General features: G+C 39.2%; 1 protein-coding gene across 6 annotated transcripts in view; it reads left to right on the top strand.

The window, feature by feature from the left end:
• Nucleotides 1-10,440, top strand: part of SLC30A4 (solute carrier family 30 member 4) — a 29,908-nt gene extending 19,468 nt beyond the window's left edge. For 3 of the 6 annotated variants that reach the window (XM_040492584.1, XM_040492582.1, XM_040492583.1), the window contains 5 exons: nt 1,194-1,347; nt 2,805-3,003; nt 3,896-4,001; nt 5,117-5,251; nt 5,854-10,440. In XM_040492584.1, coding sequence (XP_040348518.1) covers nt 1,194-1,347; nt 2,805-3,003; nt 3,896-4,001; nt 5,117-5,251; nt 5,854-6,008 — 749 coding nt within the window. In that variant the 3' untranslated portion in view covers nt 6,009-10,440. The remainder of the gene's footprint in view (nt 1-1,193; nt 1,348-2,804; nt 3,004-3,895; nt 4,002-5,116; nt 5,252-5,853) is intronic. The other 3 variants (XM_040492586.1, XM_040492585.1, XM_040492587.1) reach the window with 3 other exon arrangements.
• Nucleotides 10,441-18,841: the final 8,401 nt, after the last annotated feature.

Genomic DNA, 18,841 nt, shown 5'->3' with positions numbered 1-18,841 from the left:
AGTCGGTTAAGCGTCCGACTTCAGCCAGGTCACGATCTCGCGGTCCGGGAGTTAGAGCCCCATGTCAGGCTCTGGGCTGATGGCTGAGAGCCTGGAGCCTGTTTCCGATTCTGTGTCTCCCTCTCTCTCTGCCCCTCCCCCGTCCATGCTCTGTCTCTCTCTGTCCCAAAAATAAATAAACGTTGAAAAAAAAATAAAAATAAATAAAAATAAAAATAAAGGTAATACATATCTGTGGTAAAACTTAAAACCTTACTGAAAAGAATAAAATGAAAAATAAGTTCTCCAAGCTTCTAGCCCCACTTCCTAGATGTAACACTTTGTTGTCTTTCTTGTGATTATCAACTTGCCTAATACTCATTTTTCTTTTTTTTCCTTGTCTTTTTAAACATAAATGGCTTTATGATATTCCAGTATATGGATATATCATACTTCATCCAGTAAGTTCCTGATTGGTGGACATTTAAGATGTCTCCAGATATTTTTTGATACTAGTGAGGTTACAGTGAAGAACAATGTAGATACATGTATTTGCATACATATCATGTGTTCGTTCTATTGAATAGATTCCTTGAATCAAGGAATACATGCATTTTAAATATTGATTCATTTTATAAACTGCTCTCCAAAAAGATAGTTCCACTTGATACGTCCACCAGTATATCCTTGCTAACTCTGGTCAGTAAGATCAAAACTTTTTAATCTTTATGTGTTTAGTAAATGACAAAACACAATCATATTCTTATTTGAACTTCTTGTATTATGATAAGTTGGTCATTTCTGTTAATTTTCTATGTGTTAATATTTGTGTCCTTTACACATTTTTGTTATGGGTTGTTCACTTTGGTAGTGATTTGTAAGTGTAGTCTTCTATTAGGAAGTAGTCTGTGATCATGTATGTTAGAAATAATTTTTTCTCAGTTTTTCAGTTTTTACCATGTGTATGTTGTTAAATATACACAGTTTGGACCCTAAAGAGATGAGGGAAAGGTGGAGAGTGCTGGGAATGAATTAGTGGAAGATCCAGAGAAAACTACTAAACACATTTTAAATAAGGAAAATAACATGACAGAAATGATACAGTGTTTTTGTCTCTTTAGAGGAAAGATATAAATAAAAGATTGTGAAGTGTTCAGTTTGTATGAAGTATAACAACACACAGATATATCACTTTTTTATATTTTTCCCTCCAGAGGTTTTATCAGCTATGATTAGTGTGCTCTTGGTGTATATACTTATGGGATTCCTCCTATATGAAGCTGTCCAAAGAACTATCCATATGAAATATGAAATAAATGGAGATATAATGCTCATCACTGCAGCTGTTGGAGTTGCTGTTAATGTAATGTAAGCTCTATTTTTTTTAATGTAATATCTTTATTTTTTAGACTAGTTTTAGGTTCACAGCAAAAATTGAGCAGAAGGCATAGAGATTTCCCATATATCCCCTGCCTTCAAACATGTGTGGCTTCTGCATTATCAGCATCCTTCAGCAGAGTCATGCATGTGTTACAGTTGATGAACCAACATGAGCACATCACCACACGGTGTCCCTAGTTTACATTTGGGTTCATTCATTCTTGGTGTTGTATATTCTTTGGGTTTGGACATTATGGTGTCACACACTCTATATTGTTTTCACATCGATATTTTTAAGTACTGTGAACTGAGAGATTTTTATAAATGCATTCAGTAATGTGCAGTGGTATTTTTATGTATTTTAAAATTATATATGTTAAATATGTAATTTTTCTTATGGTAATAAAACACTTGGAATTATATATTCCTCACTAGTTTGCTCAATTATGCTGAAGTTTGACCAACAATGAGGTATTTAAGTGGGACAAAGTTTTTTTAACTTTTATTTTATAATACTTTTGTATTAATAAGATATTTTTAATTACAAACTTTTTTCCCTAAGAATTATGAAATTTTTAGGTTTATACTTAATCATTTGGATCAGCAGTCAGCAAACTTTCTTGTAAAGGGCCAGACAGTAAATATTTTAGGCTTTGAGAGCCATGCAGTCTCTTTTGCAGCTGCTCAACTCTGCTGTTACAGAACAAAAGCAGCAACATGTAATATATAAACAAATGAGCATGGCTGTGTCCCAGTAAAACTTTGTGTACAAAACCAGGCATTGGGCCGCATACGCTTTACAGACCATGGTTTGCCAATCCCTGCCCTGGCTTCCATTCCTACTTACAATAAAATCAAAATCCTTACCATCACGTTTTTGATAAGATCCTGTGTACCTCTCTAACTCATATCCTAGCATTCTTGCTCACTTTAGCAACAATGGTTATCTTGCTTTTTTGAAACACGTAGAGCACATTTTCATACAAAGGCCTTTGCCCTGGTATTCCTTCTGCCTAGAACCACCCTTTCACCACCACCTGCTTGACTTGATTCGAGTCTCTGCTGAGAAGGAATCTCAGAGAGACATTGTCTGACCGACCACCCCCCCACCCCCGACCCTAGCACTCTCCATCCCTCGAAGTGCCTTTTCTTCAGAATAGTTGCATTGCCTGGCAGTATGTTCTGTATTGATTTGTTGAATTCTCTGCCTTCTCTACTAGAACAGAAGCTAGTAGAGCTTCTACTCCTAACATGGGGATAGGGATAGGTCTGTCTGATTCACTGTTTTGACCCTAGCACCTAGAATAGTACCTGCTATGCAATAGGTGCTCAGATATATATTAAATGAATGAGTTCCATGTTGTCTCATTAGTGTCTGATTAGCAATAAATATTTTTATCAATACTGCTAGGAAGAATAATAATGTTTTCTTTTATTTTTGACAGAATGGGGTTTCTATTGAACCAGTCTGGTCACCACGCCCATTCCCACTCTCTGCCTTCGAATTCTCCTACCGCAGGTTCTGGGTGCAGACACAACCATGGGCAGGACAGCCTAGCAGTGAGAGCTGCATTTGTACATGCCTTGGGGGATTTGGTACAGAGTGTTGGTGTACTAATAGCTGCATACATCATACGATTCAAGGTAATAGGATTGCTAATTTTTCTATTTTAAAATATATTTAATTTCAATATTAAAACTAAAGGTAATTGCCTTTTATCAGTATATTGGACACCAAGGCTAGTCTTACTCATTTTGCATTTAGGGAGGCTTAACTGAGCCGCCAGTATAGCTCTTTTGTTAACACTAAACACAGTAGTATCATTTTACAGAGTAACAATCTATAGCTGGCTTCAGTACCACCTTCACTCAAGTTTAAGCCTTGTCCCTGAACTGCTAGGTACTGGCATGTGTGCTGGACTAGAAATCCAGAGATTTGTGTTCTAGTCTTGGCTCTGCAATTTATACTTTGAGCAAGTATTGAGCAAGTAAGTCCCTTAACTCTAAACTCTTATTTATTAGGTTTATTTATTTTGAGAGAGTGCACACAGGCACACATGCACGAGTAGGGGAAGGGCAGTGAGAGAGCGAGCGAGCAAGTGAGCGAGAAACTCTGTCTCCTCACTCAGCACAGAGCCTGACGCAGGGCACTATCCCATGACCATGAGATCATGATCTGAGCTAAAATCAAGAGTCAGACACTTAACCAACTGAGCCATCCAGGAGCCCCTCTAGATGAGATAAGTGGCTGCTAAAACTCGTTTGAGCTCTGATATTCTCTGGTTCTGGTTGGAAGATTTAGGGAAGGCACAGAGGAAAGCAGTAGAACAAATGATTAAACCTCTGGAAATAGGTCTTACCAGGAAAGGTATTTAAACAATCCAGGAAAGAGTCACAGTATCTAAATTTAAAGGTATTCTTCAGTCCTGGCAAAGGCAGCTAAAGAATGGGGGACATGGGGACAGAGTATGGCTTGTTTTGCTTGTTTTATGTCAGTCTGTACTTAATCATACAATTTTGCTCTGTCACCTTTCAGCCAGAATACAAGATTGCCGATCCCATCTGTACATATGTATTTTCATTACTTGTGGCTTTCACAACATTTCGTATCATATGGGACACAATAGTTATAATACTAGAAGGTAAGCTCTCACTAATATCCCCCGTTGTGGGTTTATTACTTCCCTAAATCAGATTGGGGGTGGGCGGGGCACTCTAGGGTAGGTAGGAGTCCTGTCTTTTCTTTTTACAGACGCTTATAGGTTATAGTAACACCACTTTATGTGTATATAAAATATAAGAATTGATGTGCTCTCCCATCTGTTACCTATTCGATCCTTATGATCACTGAGAAAGGTAGGTAAGGTAGACATTATTATCTCTATTTACCAACAAGGAAATTGAGGTTCAGAGGGGTAACATAACTTGCTTAATTAAGGTAATGCTGCTAATAAATAAACTATGGAGCTAGGACAAAGATGCAACTCTTTTGAGTCTTAATACAATTATGTCTACTGGTTTATTAATTCCTTAATTCCCATTTAACTTGCTATTTTGTTATATTTCCTACATCCCTACTTATATTAAGTATATGCCTATATTTTCAACAGTACGTTCATTATCATTGGATGTTCCCTTTTTTTCATTTTTTTTCTGTCTATCCTGGCTTTTTATTTTTTTAAATGTTTGTTTATTTTTGAGAGAGACAGCGTGAGAGTGCAAGCTGCGGAAGGGCAGAGAGAGAGGGAGACACAGAATCCCAAGCAGGCTCTGTGCTGTCAGCAGGGCTCGAACCCATGAACTGTGAGATCATGACCTGAGCCAAAATCAAGAGTCAGACACTTAACTGACTAAACCACCAGGTGCCTCTATCCTAGCTTATTTGTTAAATGAAGTATTCAGGTTTGATACATATATTTTTAAGTTGATTTATTTTGAGAGAGAGAGAGAGTGCATGTGCACGTGTGCCAAGCGCAGGTGGGGGAGGGGCAGAGAGAGAGAGACAGCACCCAGCCCATCGTGGGGCTCAATCTCATGTGGGATCATAACCTGAGCCAAAATCAAGACTTGGATGCTTAACCAACTGAGCCACCCAGGTGCATCCTTGTCTTAAAGTATTAAGATATTTTAAAGTATTCATTTAAACTGAATTTGGTAAAGCCGTTTGAGTTCTTTGGAAAAAAAAATTCTATCAGTTATGTATAACTTTTTCCCCCAAATAAACTTTACTTATAAATGATATATTCTAAACTAATAGGTGTACCAAGCCATTTGAATGTAGACTATATCAAAGAAGCCTTGATGAAAATAGAAGATGTATATTCAGTGGAAGATTTAAATATCTGGTCTCTCACTTCAGGAAAACCTACTGCCATAGTACACATACAGCTAAGTATGTTGCTGACGGTAAATCCTGGGGTTGGTGGGCTTTGTCTTTGGAATTGAATTTAACATTTTTGCTTTTAAATAAGTAGGAAAATTGTTTCTGCTGGAAAGATTTGCTTTAAGGGAGGGTTCAGACTTTTCAAAAGGTGAGTTGCAGATCAATAATGGCAGCCGAGCAATAATTTTCAATCTCTTTAAGATGAGACATTACAAATTGATTTTTGCTTTCAGATTAAAGCATGAGGTGTATCTACCATGCTGTATTTCTACATAAGAAAAGCTGGGTCTGTTTTTATTTCTTTAGGTCATTTCACAGATTGATGCTTTTTATTTATCAAAATAATACATGCATGTGGTTTATTTTTTTTTAAAGTACAGAAGACTTGCAATTGATGTCCAGTATTCTTTCTCTGAGAGTGGACTAGAGGGATTGGAATAATGACAAGCCATCCTGGCTTTTTAAGCCGGTGTGCTTCTCCAAGAGAGGAGCGTCAAGAGGGGAGAAATCAAACTAATAAAAATAGGTTCACTGTATATGAAATTTGTTATTTCCCTGTGTCATTGTAACTTTGTACAATGAATAGTAATGATATTTTCTTGACATTGCAGTTCCTGGAAGTTCATCTAAATGGGAAGAAGTACAGTCCAAAGCAAAGCATGTGTTATTGAACACATTTGGCATGTATAAATGTACTATTCAGCTTCAGAGTTACAGGCAAGAAGTGGACAGAACTTGTGCACATTGTCAGAGTTCCAGTTCCTAATTTTACATGTTTTGGGGACCACTGCCTTATTTATCCTGCAGTCACAGACCTGAGAGCAATAAATGTGCACACCTGAAAGAGAAAATGGAATCCCTGACAGCTGTGTCCATATCAAGCACCTGTCTCTCAAAACAATCACTCTAGCCTGAGAGTGCTACTTTCTGTTTAATGGTAAAAGGAGACTTCACCATGGTTTTCAGATGAAGATGTTTCCAAAACACTATTTATAAAATGAGACGTGACTCTACGGATACCTCAAAGAAGACAATCCAAGACCACATTTCACTAACTGTGACAGAGTACATGTCTTAAAGGGAGCATCAAGAATTCAGTATTTGCATTTAAAAATCCTTTTTAAGGACCATTTTTTATCAAGCTAGTGCTGGAAAACTGATTTTTTTTTATTAGGTAATCTTGACAGCCAGCTTCTGGAATTTGACACCCAGTTATGTTTTTACAGAAATTATTTCTCAACAGATTTCAGAGAATACTAGAAATTATCCAGATAGTGGAATAAGCATGTATTCCTAAGTGTTTCAGAAATGTTTTATTTCACAAATAATGTTATTGTTATAGTTATACTTTATAAACAACTTTTTCCAGATGTTACAGGGTTTTGAATCTCAAAGTTATCATTTTGGTTATTTGTAATCTTAATCAGAACCAAATCTTTACATGTTGTGGTGGTCACTGTCATTAGGAATATTTAGGAAATATTTTCAATACTATTCTAAATGGCAGAAGTTAATCTTAAATTACTATATGGTGATTTAAAATATAGGAGTGAGGATGGAGTGTGGAATGTCAGATTTAAGTCTTCTGCAGTCACTTTTATTATTCATGGAATGATCTTAAGAATAGCAGGAGACTGCAAAATGTAAACAATGATCCTCTGTCCTTGTAAGAACTGAAAGTGTGCTTGGTACCTTGCTTCCTGCCTCCATACCAGTTAGTCTGTGCCCCTTCAGGGTAAAACTCTGGAGAGCTGTGGTTCAGTTTGTAATGCCTATCTTTCACATGTAGATTAACCACATTCCTCCAGAGAGAATTTGTTTGATGATATGGGTTAGGGATTCTCCACGGACTCCAGAAACCCTAAGATATAATTTTGAGGTTTTCCAATAATACCATAGCAGAAATGCCCAGAGAGATGGGGAGAAGACATTTAAAAAGAAAGAAAACATCAAGGGTTTTTGACCTTGTATTTGTGTTGTTTGAAACACAGGAATTGGGATGGACATTCAATCTGTGTTGTAGGGAGGCTAAACCTGAAACTTTCCAAACCGAATGCAACCTAATTGGTACCAGTTGTGTTAAAGGGGTAGCTGTGAATAATCAGGTTTCATTTTGCAACTGTTGGTTTTGTGATTATCTTTATGCACTTTAGAAGTCTATTTTCACAGGGACAGTTTCTTAACCAAGAATGGATATGGTTCTTGAGGTTCTCAGAGAATCAGAGTACAATTACTAGGCAAGTTGTGAATTAGAAGCGTAGATAAACATGCAGATGATTTATAATATCAAAGAAGGAGAGGAAGCAGATTTCGTGTTTCTACCAAGTACCTCACTGTAAGTAAACCTAAGATAAAACCTGAAGTTCCCTAAAAGATGATTAAGAGTTGATGGTATCCCCCAAAAAAGGGTTGATGAGGGTTAATGGTATCTAGTAAAACCCAGTGTTTATGGAATTGAATTGAAAATTAACCTTATGCGGTTCTTGCTGTGAATCCATTTAAAATGATTGGAATTTTTCAAAAATTTGAGTAGTACATACATAGTTTAAGTCAAAATTCTCTTAAATGTGGAAGGCAAATAAGAATAAATGAGAAGCATTTCAGTGGACATCTGGGCATTACGGACTTTGGGTACCTAGCAAGAGAAAGGAAAAGAACATGCATTGTATGCTAATGGCTTTCCCCGTATTTGCAGGTGTTTCCCATGTGTCTACTGAGCTTGTTTCTTGTAAACTTTCCTTTATCCTAAATAGGCGTATCTTACTTTTCATATCGACCTGTTCCTTGAAAAAGTTATGTGATAAAACAGTCTGAAATTCATTTGAGGATTGAAAAGGATTTTTTGTAAAATGCAGAAACAGTGAAAACTTTTGTAAATTTTAGTGAGTGTGCTTTGTCTAAGTGAGGTACACATGAAGTTCCCTGTGCTTTGTCTTTTGTAGCAAGGACTACACATTTTGTACTTGTGCTTTCCTGGGGCTGAGATTGAAAATTGATAGATTTCACTTTTTGTAACTTGACAAAACCCACACAGGACGATGTGAACTTAGCAGTTAGGGCCAGGGACTGCACGACGGAAGGCACAGAGCCTTGGGTCTGTCCCTACCCTGCTGAGCTGCAACCCTGAGTCACACCCCTCAGACAGCCCTCACAGGAAGAGTTCTCCACTGTCCTGACACAGGCGCTGGGTAATTTTGGATAAACACTTTGCATTGTTAATTTTGCACTGAGAAAACAGATCACAACCTAAAAACTGGGCAGTTCTTCAGTGTGATGGGTTTTTTTGTTTGTTTTTTTTTAAGTAAGCTCCACAAAGCGTGGAGCCCAGAGCCAGGCTTGAACTCCCATCCCTGAGATCGAGACCTGAGCTGACATCAAGAATTGGACAGTTAATCAACTGATGCACCCAGGTGCCCCAGTTTGATGTATTTTAATTAACATTTGCAAATAATCAGAGTTACTTGTATATATAAACCTGTCAAAACTCTGGCCAGAGGCAGCATTTTGATTTATTTTAGGAAAAGACCTATTTTTCATTAACGACCATGCTGCCTTACAAACCTAATGTGAGGAATATAGCTGAATAGGGCATCTTTCAGAGAGCTTTGAAATGTAGAACCATTTCAAATAGAATTCCCACATACACTTCCCATTAGCTGTGCCTTGTGTAATGTGAGCCCAGATTTTCGCAGCTTGCAGCTCCTGTCAGTATTGTTTGCCAAATCACAGGCTCTCTTATTTTACTGTTTTCGTTTCAAGTTTGGGTACTTTATTTCCATTTTCTAAAACTAAGTTTCCTGCTCTTAAAAGTCTCAGTGTTCTGGTTCTGTGTCTTGAACCCAGGTGTCCTCACTGACAGTGTTTGTTTTTAGTAGAATTTTCCCAGAATAGACACAGGCAAGATCAGACACATGAGCTTCCCTTTTGTTTAAATGTGAGGAAAACCATCTTTCAGAAACAAAGCACCACTTATAAACTTTTTGTTCGTGAGGAAGAACCCTTTTTTTAAACAGCTGATTGTTCTTGATCCAGATTTCTCTTGGACACTGAACTTTACAGTATAAGTATGATAGAAATAGACTACACTATACAACCATAAGTGAAGATTCTCTCTAATAAGACTGGATTGTGTTTCTTAAACAACTACTCTCACCACTTTAGAAGAGATAGTCATTCACTTTTGAAACAAGCACAATGAGGTAAATTTATTTTCTTTTTATGAATTTATGTGAATTGGTTCACCATAATGAATAAGGTGTGTTTTTACAGAATCTGAGCCCCGTTGGAATAAGATTTTAGGCAATTTTCATGTTGACTCTACCTTACATATAGTGTTAATAGATGTAAGATTAGTTCCTTTGGCTTGGTTTCTTTTTAAACCAAGCTTAGCTCATGAGCCACTTGAGTATTAGTCCCAAAGAATAGTGACACCTTGCTATATGCTGTGTTGAGGGGAGGTGAGTCTGATTTCCAAATGATTAAGGTTTTTTTGTCTCTAACCAAAACATGATTTGCAAACTCTAACTACAGATCTGCCACGGGAATCTTGCTGGAAAGGACATCAGATTTGTTTTACAGCTCACCAATCAGGGATATTTTTTGTTATGTTCGTAGGAGCCCGCAAATTAGAAGAAATTGTCGTGGGAATTCCTCAGTATTGAATTGTGTATGTGCATTCAGGCCATCCGATCCTTGAATTCCTGCTTACAAAGGGTTTACTCTGTTACGTTATTCTTCCGATCGTATTGTAAAGACCAATATTTTCTGATTTTTGGTAAGACTGGAAAACATTTACGGAGACTTTCCCAATTACATCTATGACAGCGTCAATTTAAATATTGCAGTTAAGTATATTCTGAAAAATTGAAATGGCCAGTATGTCAGCTTTGCACCTGGAAGATACCTTATATTTGGAAAGCTTATGCTTCTCTAAAAATATATGTTATTAAGCCATATCACAGTTTAAGAAATTGTATATACTTTTCCATTTGCCCTTTCAGAAACCAGGTATTTTGCATACGATTGATTTTAGGAAGATTTTGAAGCTGGTGTTTCTCCATATAATTTAAGATCAAGATATAGTATATGTATATGTACTGTATTTGCAATTTTCAAATTGTAATTTCCTATACATTTATTAAATAAAGTATTGTTTTGCCGTGTGGTTTATTAAAAAATGAAAATATATAATCCTGAAATTTCTGGGCTGCTTTATTGAGCAATAGCAGACCTTAAAACATAGTAATAATCTTAAAAAGCATTGGAAAATAGATGATACCCTAGTTTTATAAACTCAGACTGTAATGCCCTATTTAAGGTGTTTAAGAACTAAACCTGGGAAAAACCTTCCAGGTAAAGAAAAAAAGAGCTATTAAAAGAATCTATAACTTTTTCTACAAGTCACTTTTAATATTCCTGCAGGCCCAGCAACAATGGCAGAAAGGAAAGAGATGCTCCCGTGAAAGTAAGATTTGTGAGGGCCTTTGTGAAGTCTGAGAGGAATGACCTGGTGACCCTCCGATGGTACAGACGGGGGGTCAGCACACTGTGCCTCATGGGCCGAGTCTGGCCTGCAGCCCGTTTTGCGTGGCCCATGGAGCTGAAAATGGTTTTTGTATTTTTTAATGGTTAAAAAAAAAAAATCAGAAGAATGATATGTGAAAATTACGTTGAACTTTTTAATTCTTTTTTTTTTCAACGTTTATTTATTTTTGGGACAGAGAGAGACAGAGCATGAACGGGGAAGGGGCAGAGAGAGGGAGACACAGAATCAGAAACAGGCTCCAGGCTCTGAGCCATCAGCCCAGAGCCCGACGCGGGGCTCGAACTCACAGACCGCGAGATCGTGACCTGGCTGAAGTCGGACGCTTAACCGACTGCGCCACCCAGGCGCCCCGTGAACTTTAAATTTCAGTGTAAATAAAGTATTCCTCAAACACAGCCACACTCATTTCATCACGTATGGTTACCTGTGGCTGCTTTCGTGCCGCGGTGGCAGAGTTGAGTAGTTGGGACAGATATAAAATACTTACTATCTGACCATTTGTAGGCGAAGTTTGCCCGCCCTTGGTATACACTGTCGTATGGTTTCAAGGCTCTTAACAGCGCAGCTGGATGCGGCAGGCTTTTCTGGAGCCTGCTCGGAAGTTTCTGTGACTGGCCAGTCTGAAGGCCACCTGCGCTGTCAAAGTTTCTTCCCCTCCCTTACTTTTTTCTTTTGTCTGTCTTCCTCGGAAGTTTGAGGCAGAGATAGAGGAGAAGAGGAGCAGGATTTCAAACACCATCTATGTGCCATACACTCTCTAAGTTTACTAGCAAAGCAGTTTTCTACCCCCTAACACCAGGATCATTTCAGAATATTTTCAATATACAGGTTTACTGGATTTTTTAATTTTCACTTAAGTTATGACAAAAAATAAAGAAAATGTCCAACCTACTGAACCAATTCTCTGAGATGTCCCAATTTCAGTATTATGGTATCTTAAAGATGAGAATGCTTCTCAAACCAAGTATGTAGATCTCAGTGGCTAAAACACTGAATTATATAGTATTTCTTAGAACTTTAACAAATATGCGTTAAAGTACCCTATGTGTGTTGAGTACCCTATGCAGCTTGTGCCAAATGGGCGCTCACGAATGAAAAATACCATTTTATCTGCTAAGACGAAATTTGGTTATTGGGCTTTAAAAATAACATGTTCTTGGGGCGCCTGGGTGGCTCAGTCGGTTAAGCATCCGACTTCGGCTCAGGTCACGATCTCACAGTCCGTGAGTTCGAGCCCCGTGTCGGGCTCTGGGCTGATGGCTGAGAGCCTGGAGCCTGCTTCCGATTCTGTGTCTCCTTCTCTCTCTGCCCCTCCCCCATTCATGCTCTGTCTCTCTCTCTCTCAAAAATAAATAAAAATGTTTAAAAATTTTTTAAAAAAATAAATAAATAAAAATAAAAATAACATGTTCTTTAAAGTTTCCCAGTCACCTAGAGAAAGACTCCTCTATTTTTGAAAATAGTAATAAAATATAGTTTTAGGTAAGTTATAGTAGTGAGATGTTAACATATGATTTGATTACTTACCTAGCTGTGTATCTATTTTGATGTGTCATTTTTTTCGTCCTTGTCAGATGCCAAAATGAATTCGAATTTACAATAAACTATAAATTAGACTTACAAACTCTTACTTATGCCAAACTTTCCATTTTATTTTATATATTAGTTGGATAATATTTTTGGTTATAATTCCAGCTATGATATAGTATATTTTCTTTAAGCTAGAATATAGCCTAAGCATAAATAGGAAGTATGAAGCCTTCTGACTAAATATCATCTTTACATAAATCATGTGTTTAAGATTAGGAGCTTTAAAAATCCAGCCTCAGTGAAATTTTCAGGCAGAATTCTGGTTTAAGGCTCTATGTGACTTTTACAGAACATGAACTATAAAGTTTGGCCAATAAACATGAAGATGATACTTTGTAAGTTACCAAATTCCTTCTGTGAACTTTTCAAAAATTTGTTCTGGTTTGACTTGAAATTCCTGTTTGTTTTACTTGCCAGCTTCTGCATATTGGTTTGTGGGGTTTTGGTGTGTTTTGGGTTTTGGTGGGGTTTTTTTTGTTTTTGTTTTTTTTTTAACACTTTTGTTCACTTTAACAAAATGCTGGCGCCATGGGGAAAATGTGTGTGAGTTGGTTTTTCTACAAAATATACTGAGCTATTTCTTGGGAAGAAAGTAGGATTTTTTTTTAATGGAAATTTTCAGAGACCCCATGAATGCAAAGCCAACCTGAAAGCAAGACAGACCACCTCTGTTCCCTTGACTTTCCTAGGATTGAAGATCTGCTCCCACCCTCCCTCATTATTCTTTCTTCTACTTCCTCCCCAGAGGAATCCTAACAACATAAATGGTTACAGGGACACTTGCCTCAGGACAGTGATTGTAGTGGATATCTGGCCTAGTCAAGGAATGAACAAGTAGGGTGAAGAGGAGAGTTTCCTGGACTTCCATTCGTTAAATCAGTTCCCTGTGAAGGCTACTGGCAAATCCTAGTTCCAACAGGCTCTTAATCACTTTATGGTCTGACTGGAGTTTCAGCAGTATCTGAACACAAGCCTATACCATTGTTGCTTTGCTTTTTTGTGTAAGAATATTTTCCAAAGTCCTGCATATTTGTTAAAATTCTAAGAAATATTATATAATTCAGTGTTTTAGCCATTGAGATCTACATACTTGGTTTGAGAAGCATTCTCATCTTTAAGATACCATAATACTGAAATTGGGACATCTCAAAGAATTGGTTCAGTAGGTTGGACTTTAATAAGGTATATTGAGACTACCTCCAGATGTGAATTCATTTTACAATCATTTAACCAAGAAATGATCTGTGAAGGCCACCTCCCTACCACTGAATATGTTGTGGACTAGAACAAAAAATTCCTGTGTATTTTTAAAAATTAAACAGGAAATGAAACAATATTATGTTTTTGGAGAGCGTCTTGGGTCATACCCTCACTCCTACAAATAGAAGATCACACTCCCATTACAGATGGCTTGAGAAACTGGCCTGTAGGATAAAGTCCATCCTCTTGGTAACGACGTACAAAATCCTTCTGGTTTGGTGACTACTCACTTCTCCACCCACAATTCCACCCTTTCTACAACCACTATCCTATCTCCCATGCTTCAGCCATACCAAACCACAGTCCAATTTTGGTTAACGGGGGAAAAAACTGCTAACATTTATTGAACCTTTACTGCCTTTCAGACACTGCTATATACTTAATTGTGTAATTCTCATGATGGTATTTTGATAAATATTATAATCTTCACTTTACAAATGAAGAAACTGAGACCAGGAGAAGTTAAATGCCGTGCTGAAAGTCACATAGGTACTCATGTAGAAAGAGAAGGTCACAGACATCTCCTAAATATAGTTATAACTAGTAAACAATATAAAAGGGATCCAGTGTAGACTACTGTAGTCAAAATCACAACCATTAGACCATAGATGTATACAAATAATGGAAGTATAATAGTTTAGGAAGACACAACTTTCCATAATTTATATACATGCTTAGCAAAAAAGTAGCCAAAAGTTTACTCTATTTCTTAACTGAGTTCTTGTTTTTTGAGGCACCAGGATAGTGCTAAATCAGGTTTCAGCATGTTCTCACTAGCCTTTCCTTTCTTCATTCCTCAGTCCTCATAGCCATGACTGGGAAGGGTTGGGACCCAAGCCACAAGGGCCAGGCTCCTTCTGCCATTTCTTCAATAGCCAGCCACTGCTTTGCTCTCAGGACAATGCACTTCTGTGTCCACAACTGGTCTTGTTTGTGAAGGGGAGGGGCTAGTCCACGTTACAGTCAACGTACCATGGGACCCCCTGGGCACAACAATCGCCCAAATCTTTTTTTTTTTTTTTAACGTTTATTTATTCTTGAGACAGAGAGATACAGAGCATGAACGGGGGAGGGGCAGAGAGAGAAGGAGACACAGAATCGGAAGCAGGCTTCAGGCTCTGAGCCATCAGCCCAGAGCCTGACGCGGGGCTCAAACTCACGGACCGCGAGATCATGACCCAGGCTGAAGTCGGACGCTGAACCGACTGAGCCACCCAGGCGCCCCAACAATCCCCCAAATCTTAAGTCAATGTTTACATTGCTTGGGGGGGGGGGGAGGGAAAGGTGGCTAAAACAAGCAGAAAGTGTTGTGCCCACCATTGAATCCTTACCAAGAAAGGATCGAGACAAAGAAACAGCTCAGAAATATTACATACAGACTGTGAACCCATGGAAAACAAAAAACACAAGCCTCCAGTAATTCATAGATATTTCCAGGAAGTCAATGAACTTCCCACAAGCCATGGAATTATGGGTTAAAGCTGATCTCATCTTGGTTGGGAGTGGGTAAGATGTAGTAGATATCTGGGTTAGTTACTAGGTAGCTCCAAACCAAATAGATGCTTTCATTGTGAGCTCACACAGAGGTATGGACTCAGCAGACTGCCTAGGTTTCCATCTTGGCCCTCCCCTCCCTTTCTAACATTGAGATTTGGGGAAACTTTTTGAACTTCTCTGTGCTCGGTTTCTCTGTCCACAAAATAAAAATATTAACTGTTCCTGCCTCATGTGACTTTTATGAGGATTAAATGAGCTACATAAAGAAAGTGCTGGGAACACATCATTATTACTACAAGTTAATTTCTTCACAAAGGCACTGCCTATTATTTTTTTACTTGGCTAATTGAGCAGTGCCAGTCTTACAGCTCCCAGAACGAGGCAAATTTTCTTATCCTCTGCTCCTTTGCCCCTTCTTTATCTGGAAAATCATTTCCCCAGCTTCTTTACCTCATAAAAACCAACTCATCCTTAAAGATTCTCCTCAGGTATCATCTCCTCCAAAAAGCCTTCCTTTCCCTCCCTATGTGAATTAGGAGCCCTTCTTCTGTGCCTACCTCCCTCCCTCATTTGGTCACTGTGGGAGCCACCACTGTCTGATTACCCACAAGCCCTTGGGGGAGGGACCTAGGTGTTTTCTTTGAATTTCTAGTGTTAGAGACACAGAAGGGCTGTGTGAATATTCCCACAGTTAGAAACCATACATACACTAGATATCTTTTTTTAATGTTTGTTTTTGAGAGAGCGAGAGAGTGAGAGAGAGAGAGAGAGAGAGAGAGAGAGAGAGTGAGCATGAGTGGGGGAGGGACAGAAGTAGACACAGAATCCGAAGAAGGCTCCAGGCTCCGAGCTGTCAGTGCAGAGCCTGATGTGTGACTCACAAACCGTGAGATCATGACCTGAGCCAGTCAGCCGCGTACCCAACTGAGCCACCCAGGTGCCCCACTAAATATCTATTTTTGCATGGAAATTTTTTAAGGAGCCCTAAGAATCCTCACTGTCAATGCTGTAATCTCTTTTCCATAATGTAACTGAAACCCTATCATAAAATTGCTTCTCTGAAAAAATGTTCCAGATTGGCTATCTCCCAATAACAAAGAATTGGGTTTTTTTATACTTGGGTATGTGTAATTATAGTATAGCTATTCAAGAATTTCTGGTTATTTTCTGTATCTCTTTAAAAAGATTACAACAGAAATTAGACCCATTTCTGAAACATCCCAGACAATTACACAATTAATTGCAACTAAATTGGTATTAACAGCCAGTAGCTATTATCACTTACAGAACCTGATAATCTCTCCCGGAGCCCCTCCTTAGTAGCACCAAGCTAGTGCTTGTCAATTCCTATCTTGCTGATAACAGCTTGTTTGTTTTACAAAAGACACTTTATTTTTAGAAGATGAATAGTAACTATTTTCAGCTTGAAGCTGGGGGACAGCTTACACTACTTTGAAAGTACTGATGGAGTTGAAATCACTCATTTTTTAAATATATATATTTTTTAATGTTTATTCATTTTTTGAGAGACAGAGACAGAGCACAAGCAGAGCAGGGGCAGAGAGAGAGAGAGGGAGACACAGAATCCGAAGCAGGCTCCAGGCTCTGAGCTGTCAGCACAGGGCTCGAACCTGCGAACTGCAAGATCATGACCTGAGCTGAAGTGAGTTGCTTAACCAACTGAGCCACCCAGGTGCCCCAGAGCCCACTTCAGATCCTCTGTCCCCCTCTCTTCTTGCCCCTCCCCTGCTTGCACTCTCTCAAAATAAATAAACCTCAAAGAAAGATTTTATATCTAATGTTTTATTTATTTATTTATTTATTCATTTAGAAAGAGACAGAGTGTAAGCAGGGGAGGGGCAGAGAGAGGGAGACACAGAATCACAGGCAGGCTCCAGGCTCTGAGCTGTCAGCACAGAGCCCGACGCAGGGCTCGAACTCAAATCATGAGATCATGACCTGACCTGAATGAAGTCAGATGCTTAAGTGACTGAGCCACCCAGGCACCCCTAAATCACTCATTTTTTAAAACTAATTAATTTTTTTCTTTTTAATTTACATCCAAGTTAGTTAGTATGTAACTAACTCAGTTATGTGGCGCAATAATGATTTCAGGAGTAGATTCCAGTAACTTATCCCCTACATGTAACACCCAGTGCTCATCCCACCAAGTGTCTTCCTCAATGCCCCTTGCCCATTTAGCCCCTCCCCCCAGCCACAACCCCTCCAGCAACCTAATCACCCTTTATTCTCACGGCTAAAACACAATACCAAACAGACAGATGTACCCTGGAGTAGGAGGCAGAAGAACCGATTCTGGTCTCAGCTTTGCTAGGTGTGTCTAATTGGACAAGTTACTCTGTTTTGCCGGGACTCAGCCTGGCTGTCTGCATAGTTAATAATAATAAAACATTGATTGAATGCTTAGTCCTGTACATGCCGAGCAGTGTTCTAAAGGCTTCTCAGGAGGGGCGCCTGGGTGGCCCAGTGGGTTAAGCGTCTGACTCTTGATCTCAGCTCAGGTCTTGATCTCTTGGTTTGTGAGATCAAGCGCCACTTCCCGGCTCTACAATGACAGTGCAGAGCCTGCTTGGGATTCTCTCTCTCTCGGCCCATACCCTGCTCATGCACACGCATGCACATTCTCTCTCTCGTTCTTTCTGAAAATAAATAAACATTCAAAAAATAATAATTGCCCAGCTGGATGGACAGGTTACCTTAACTCTGACCTCATCTCTCCCAGAACTGCCTGAGGCTTACTGACATTTTTTGTCAATAAAGACCCCGAGGGGCTATGCTCTTACAGCCTCTTCTCTTATGTGTTCTGTTGTTGAGACACTAAAGAGAGGCAGTATGATGTGATGAGGAGAAAGTTTGGATCCAACCTGTGAGGGCTCAGATTCGGCTCTATGAACTTAATAGCTGCGTGATCTTAGCCTGCACCTAGGCCTCTCAGCTGCACAAGGTAACACCCTGGGTGTCACAGGTTTGCTTTAGGGGTGAACTACCACGATGTCCATAAAATGTCTAGTGTGGTGCTTGCCGTTCAATACATTGTCATCTCCTCCTCCCGCTCCCCACTCCGTGACTGAGAAATCGCAAGTGTCGCCACTGGACCTATCTACTTAGTATAATTCAGGAAGCCTCTTATACCAAGGAGTAATGGAAGGATGGAAAGAAACTAACATCTGAGATTTTATGTCAAGTCATTTCAAACCTATCAGCTTCTTCTCACTGGGGCAGAAGTGACCCCTAAGTGTATGTTCAGGTTCTGTTGGTATGAACTAAGGTAAATTATTTGACCTCTTTGGGCTCAGTTCTTTCACCGGTAAGATGGGGGTCATAAATGTCACCTGACCCCAGGACTGTTGGGAGGATTACACGAGGTGATGCATGCCAAGTGCCTGGTGCATGCCAGGTGCTCCTGAGTGGTGGCTGCAGCTGCCATTATTCCCATTTTGGTTTCCTGAGCTTCCCTGGCCTCACTAGAAGCTTTCCTGACACCCTGAAAAGAACACCAACGTCATAACTTAAATACACAGTTGAGGGGCAGGACCTGCTCCCCAAATGACTCATTCATAACCACCCCAGCACAGGTCATGCCGTCAGCACAAAGATGACATCTTACTATGCTTGCACTTCCTTCCACCAATGTCCTGGGCTGGGGGCTGCTTCTGGCAAGGTAGCCACAGGCAGAATCTGTGAGT

Source organism: Herpailurus yagouaroundi, unplaced genomic scaffold (assembly GCF_014898765.1).
Source record: "Herpailurus yagouaroundi ecotype Mexico unplaced genomic scaffold, PumYag 184, whole genome shotgun sequence".
NCBI lineage: Eukaryota > Metazoa > Chordata > Mammalia > Carnivora > Felidae > Herpailurus > Herpailurus yagouaroundi.
Note: the sequence above shows the minus strand (reverse complement) of the source record. Positions and strands in the feature narration are given on the sequence as shown.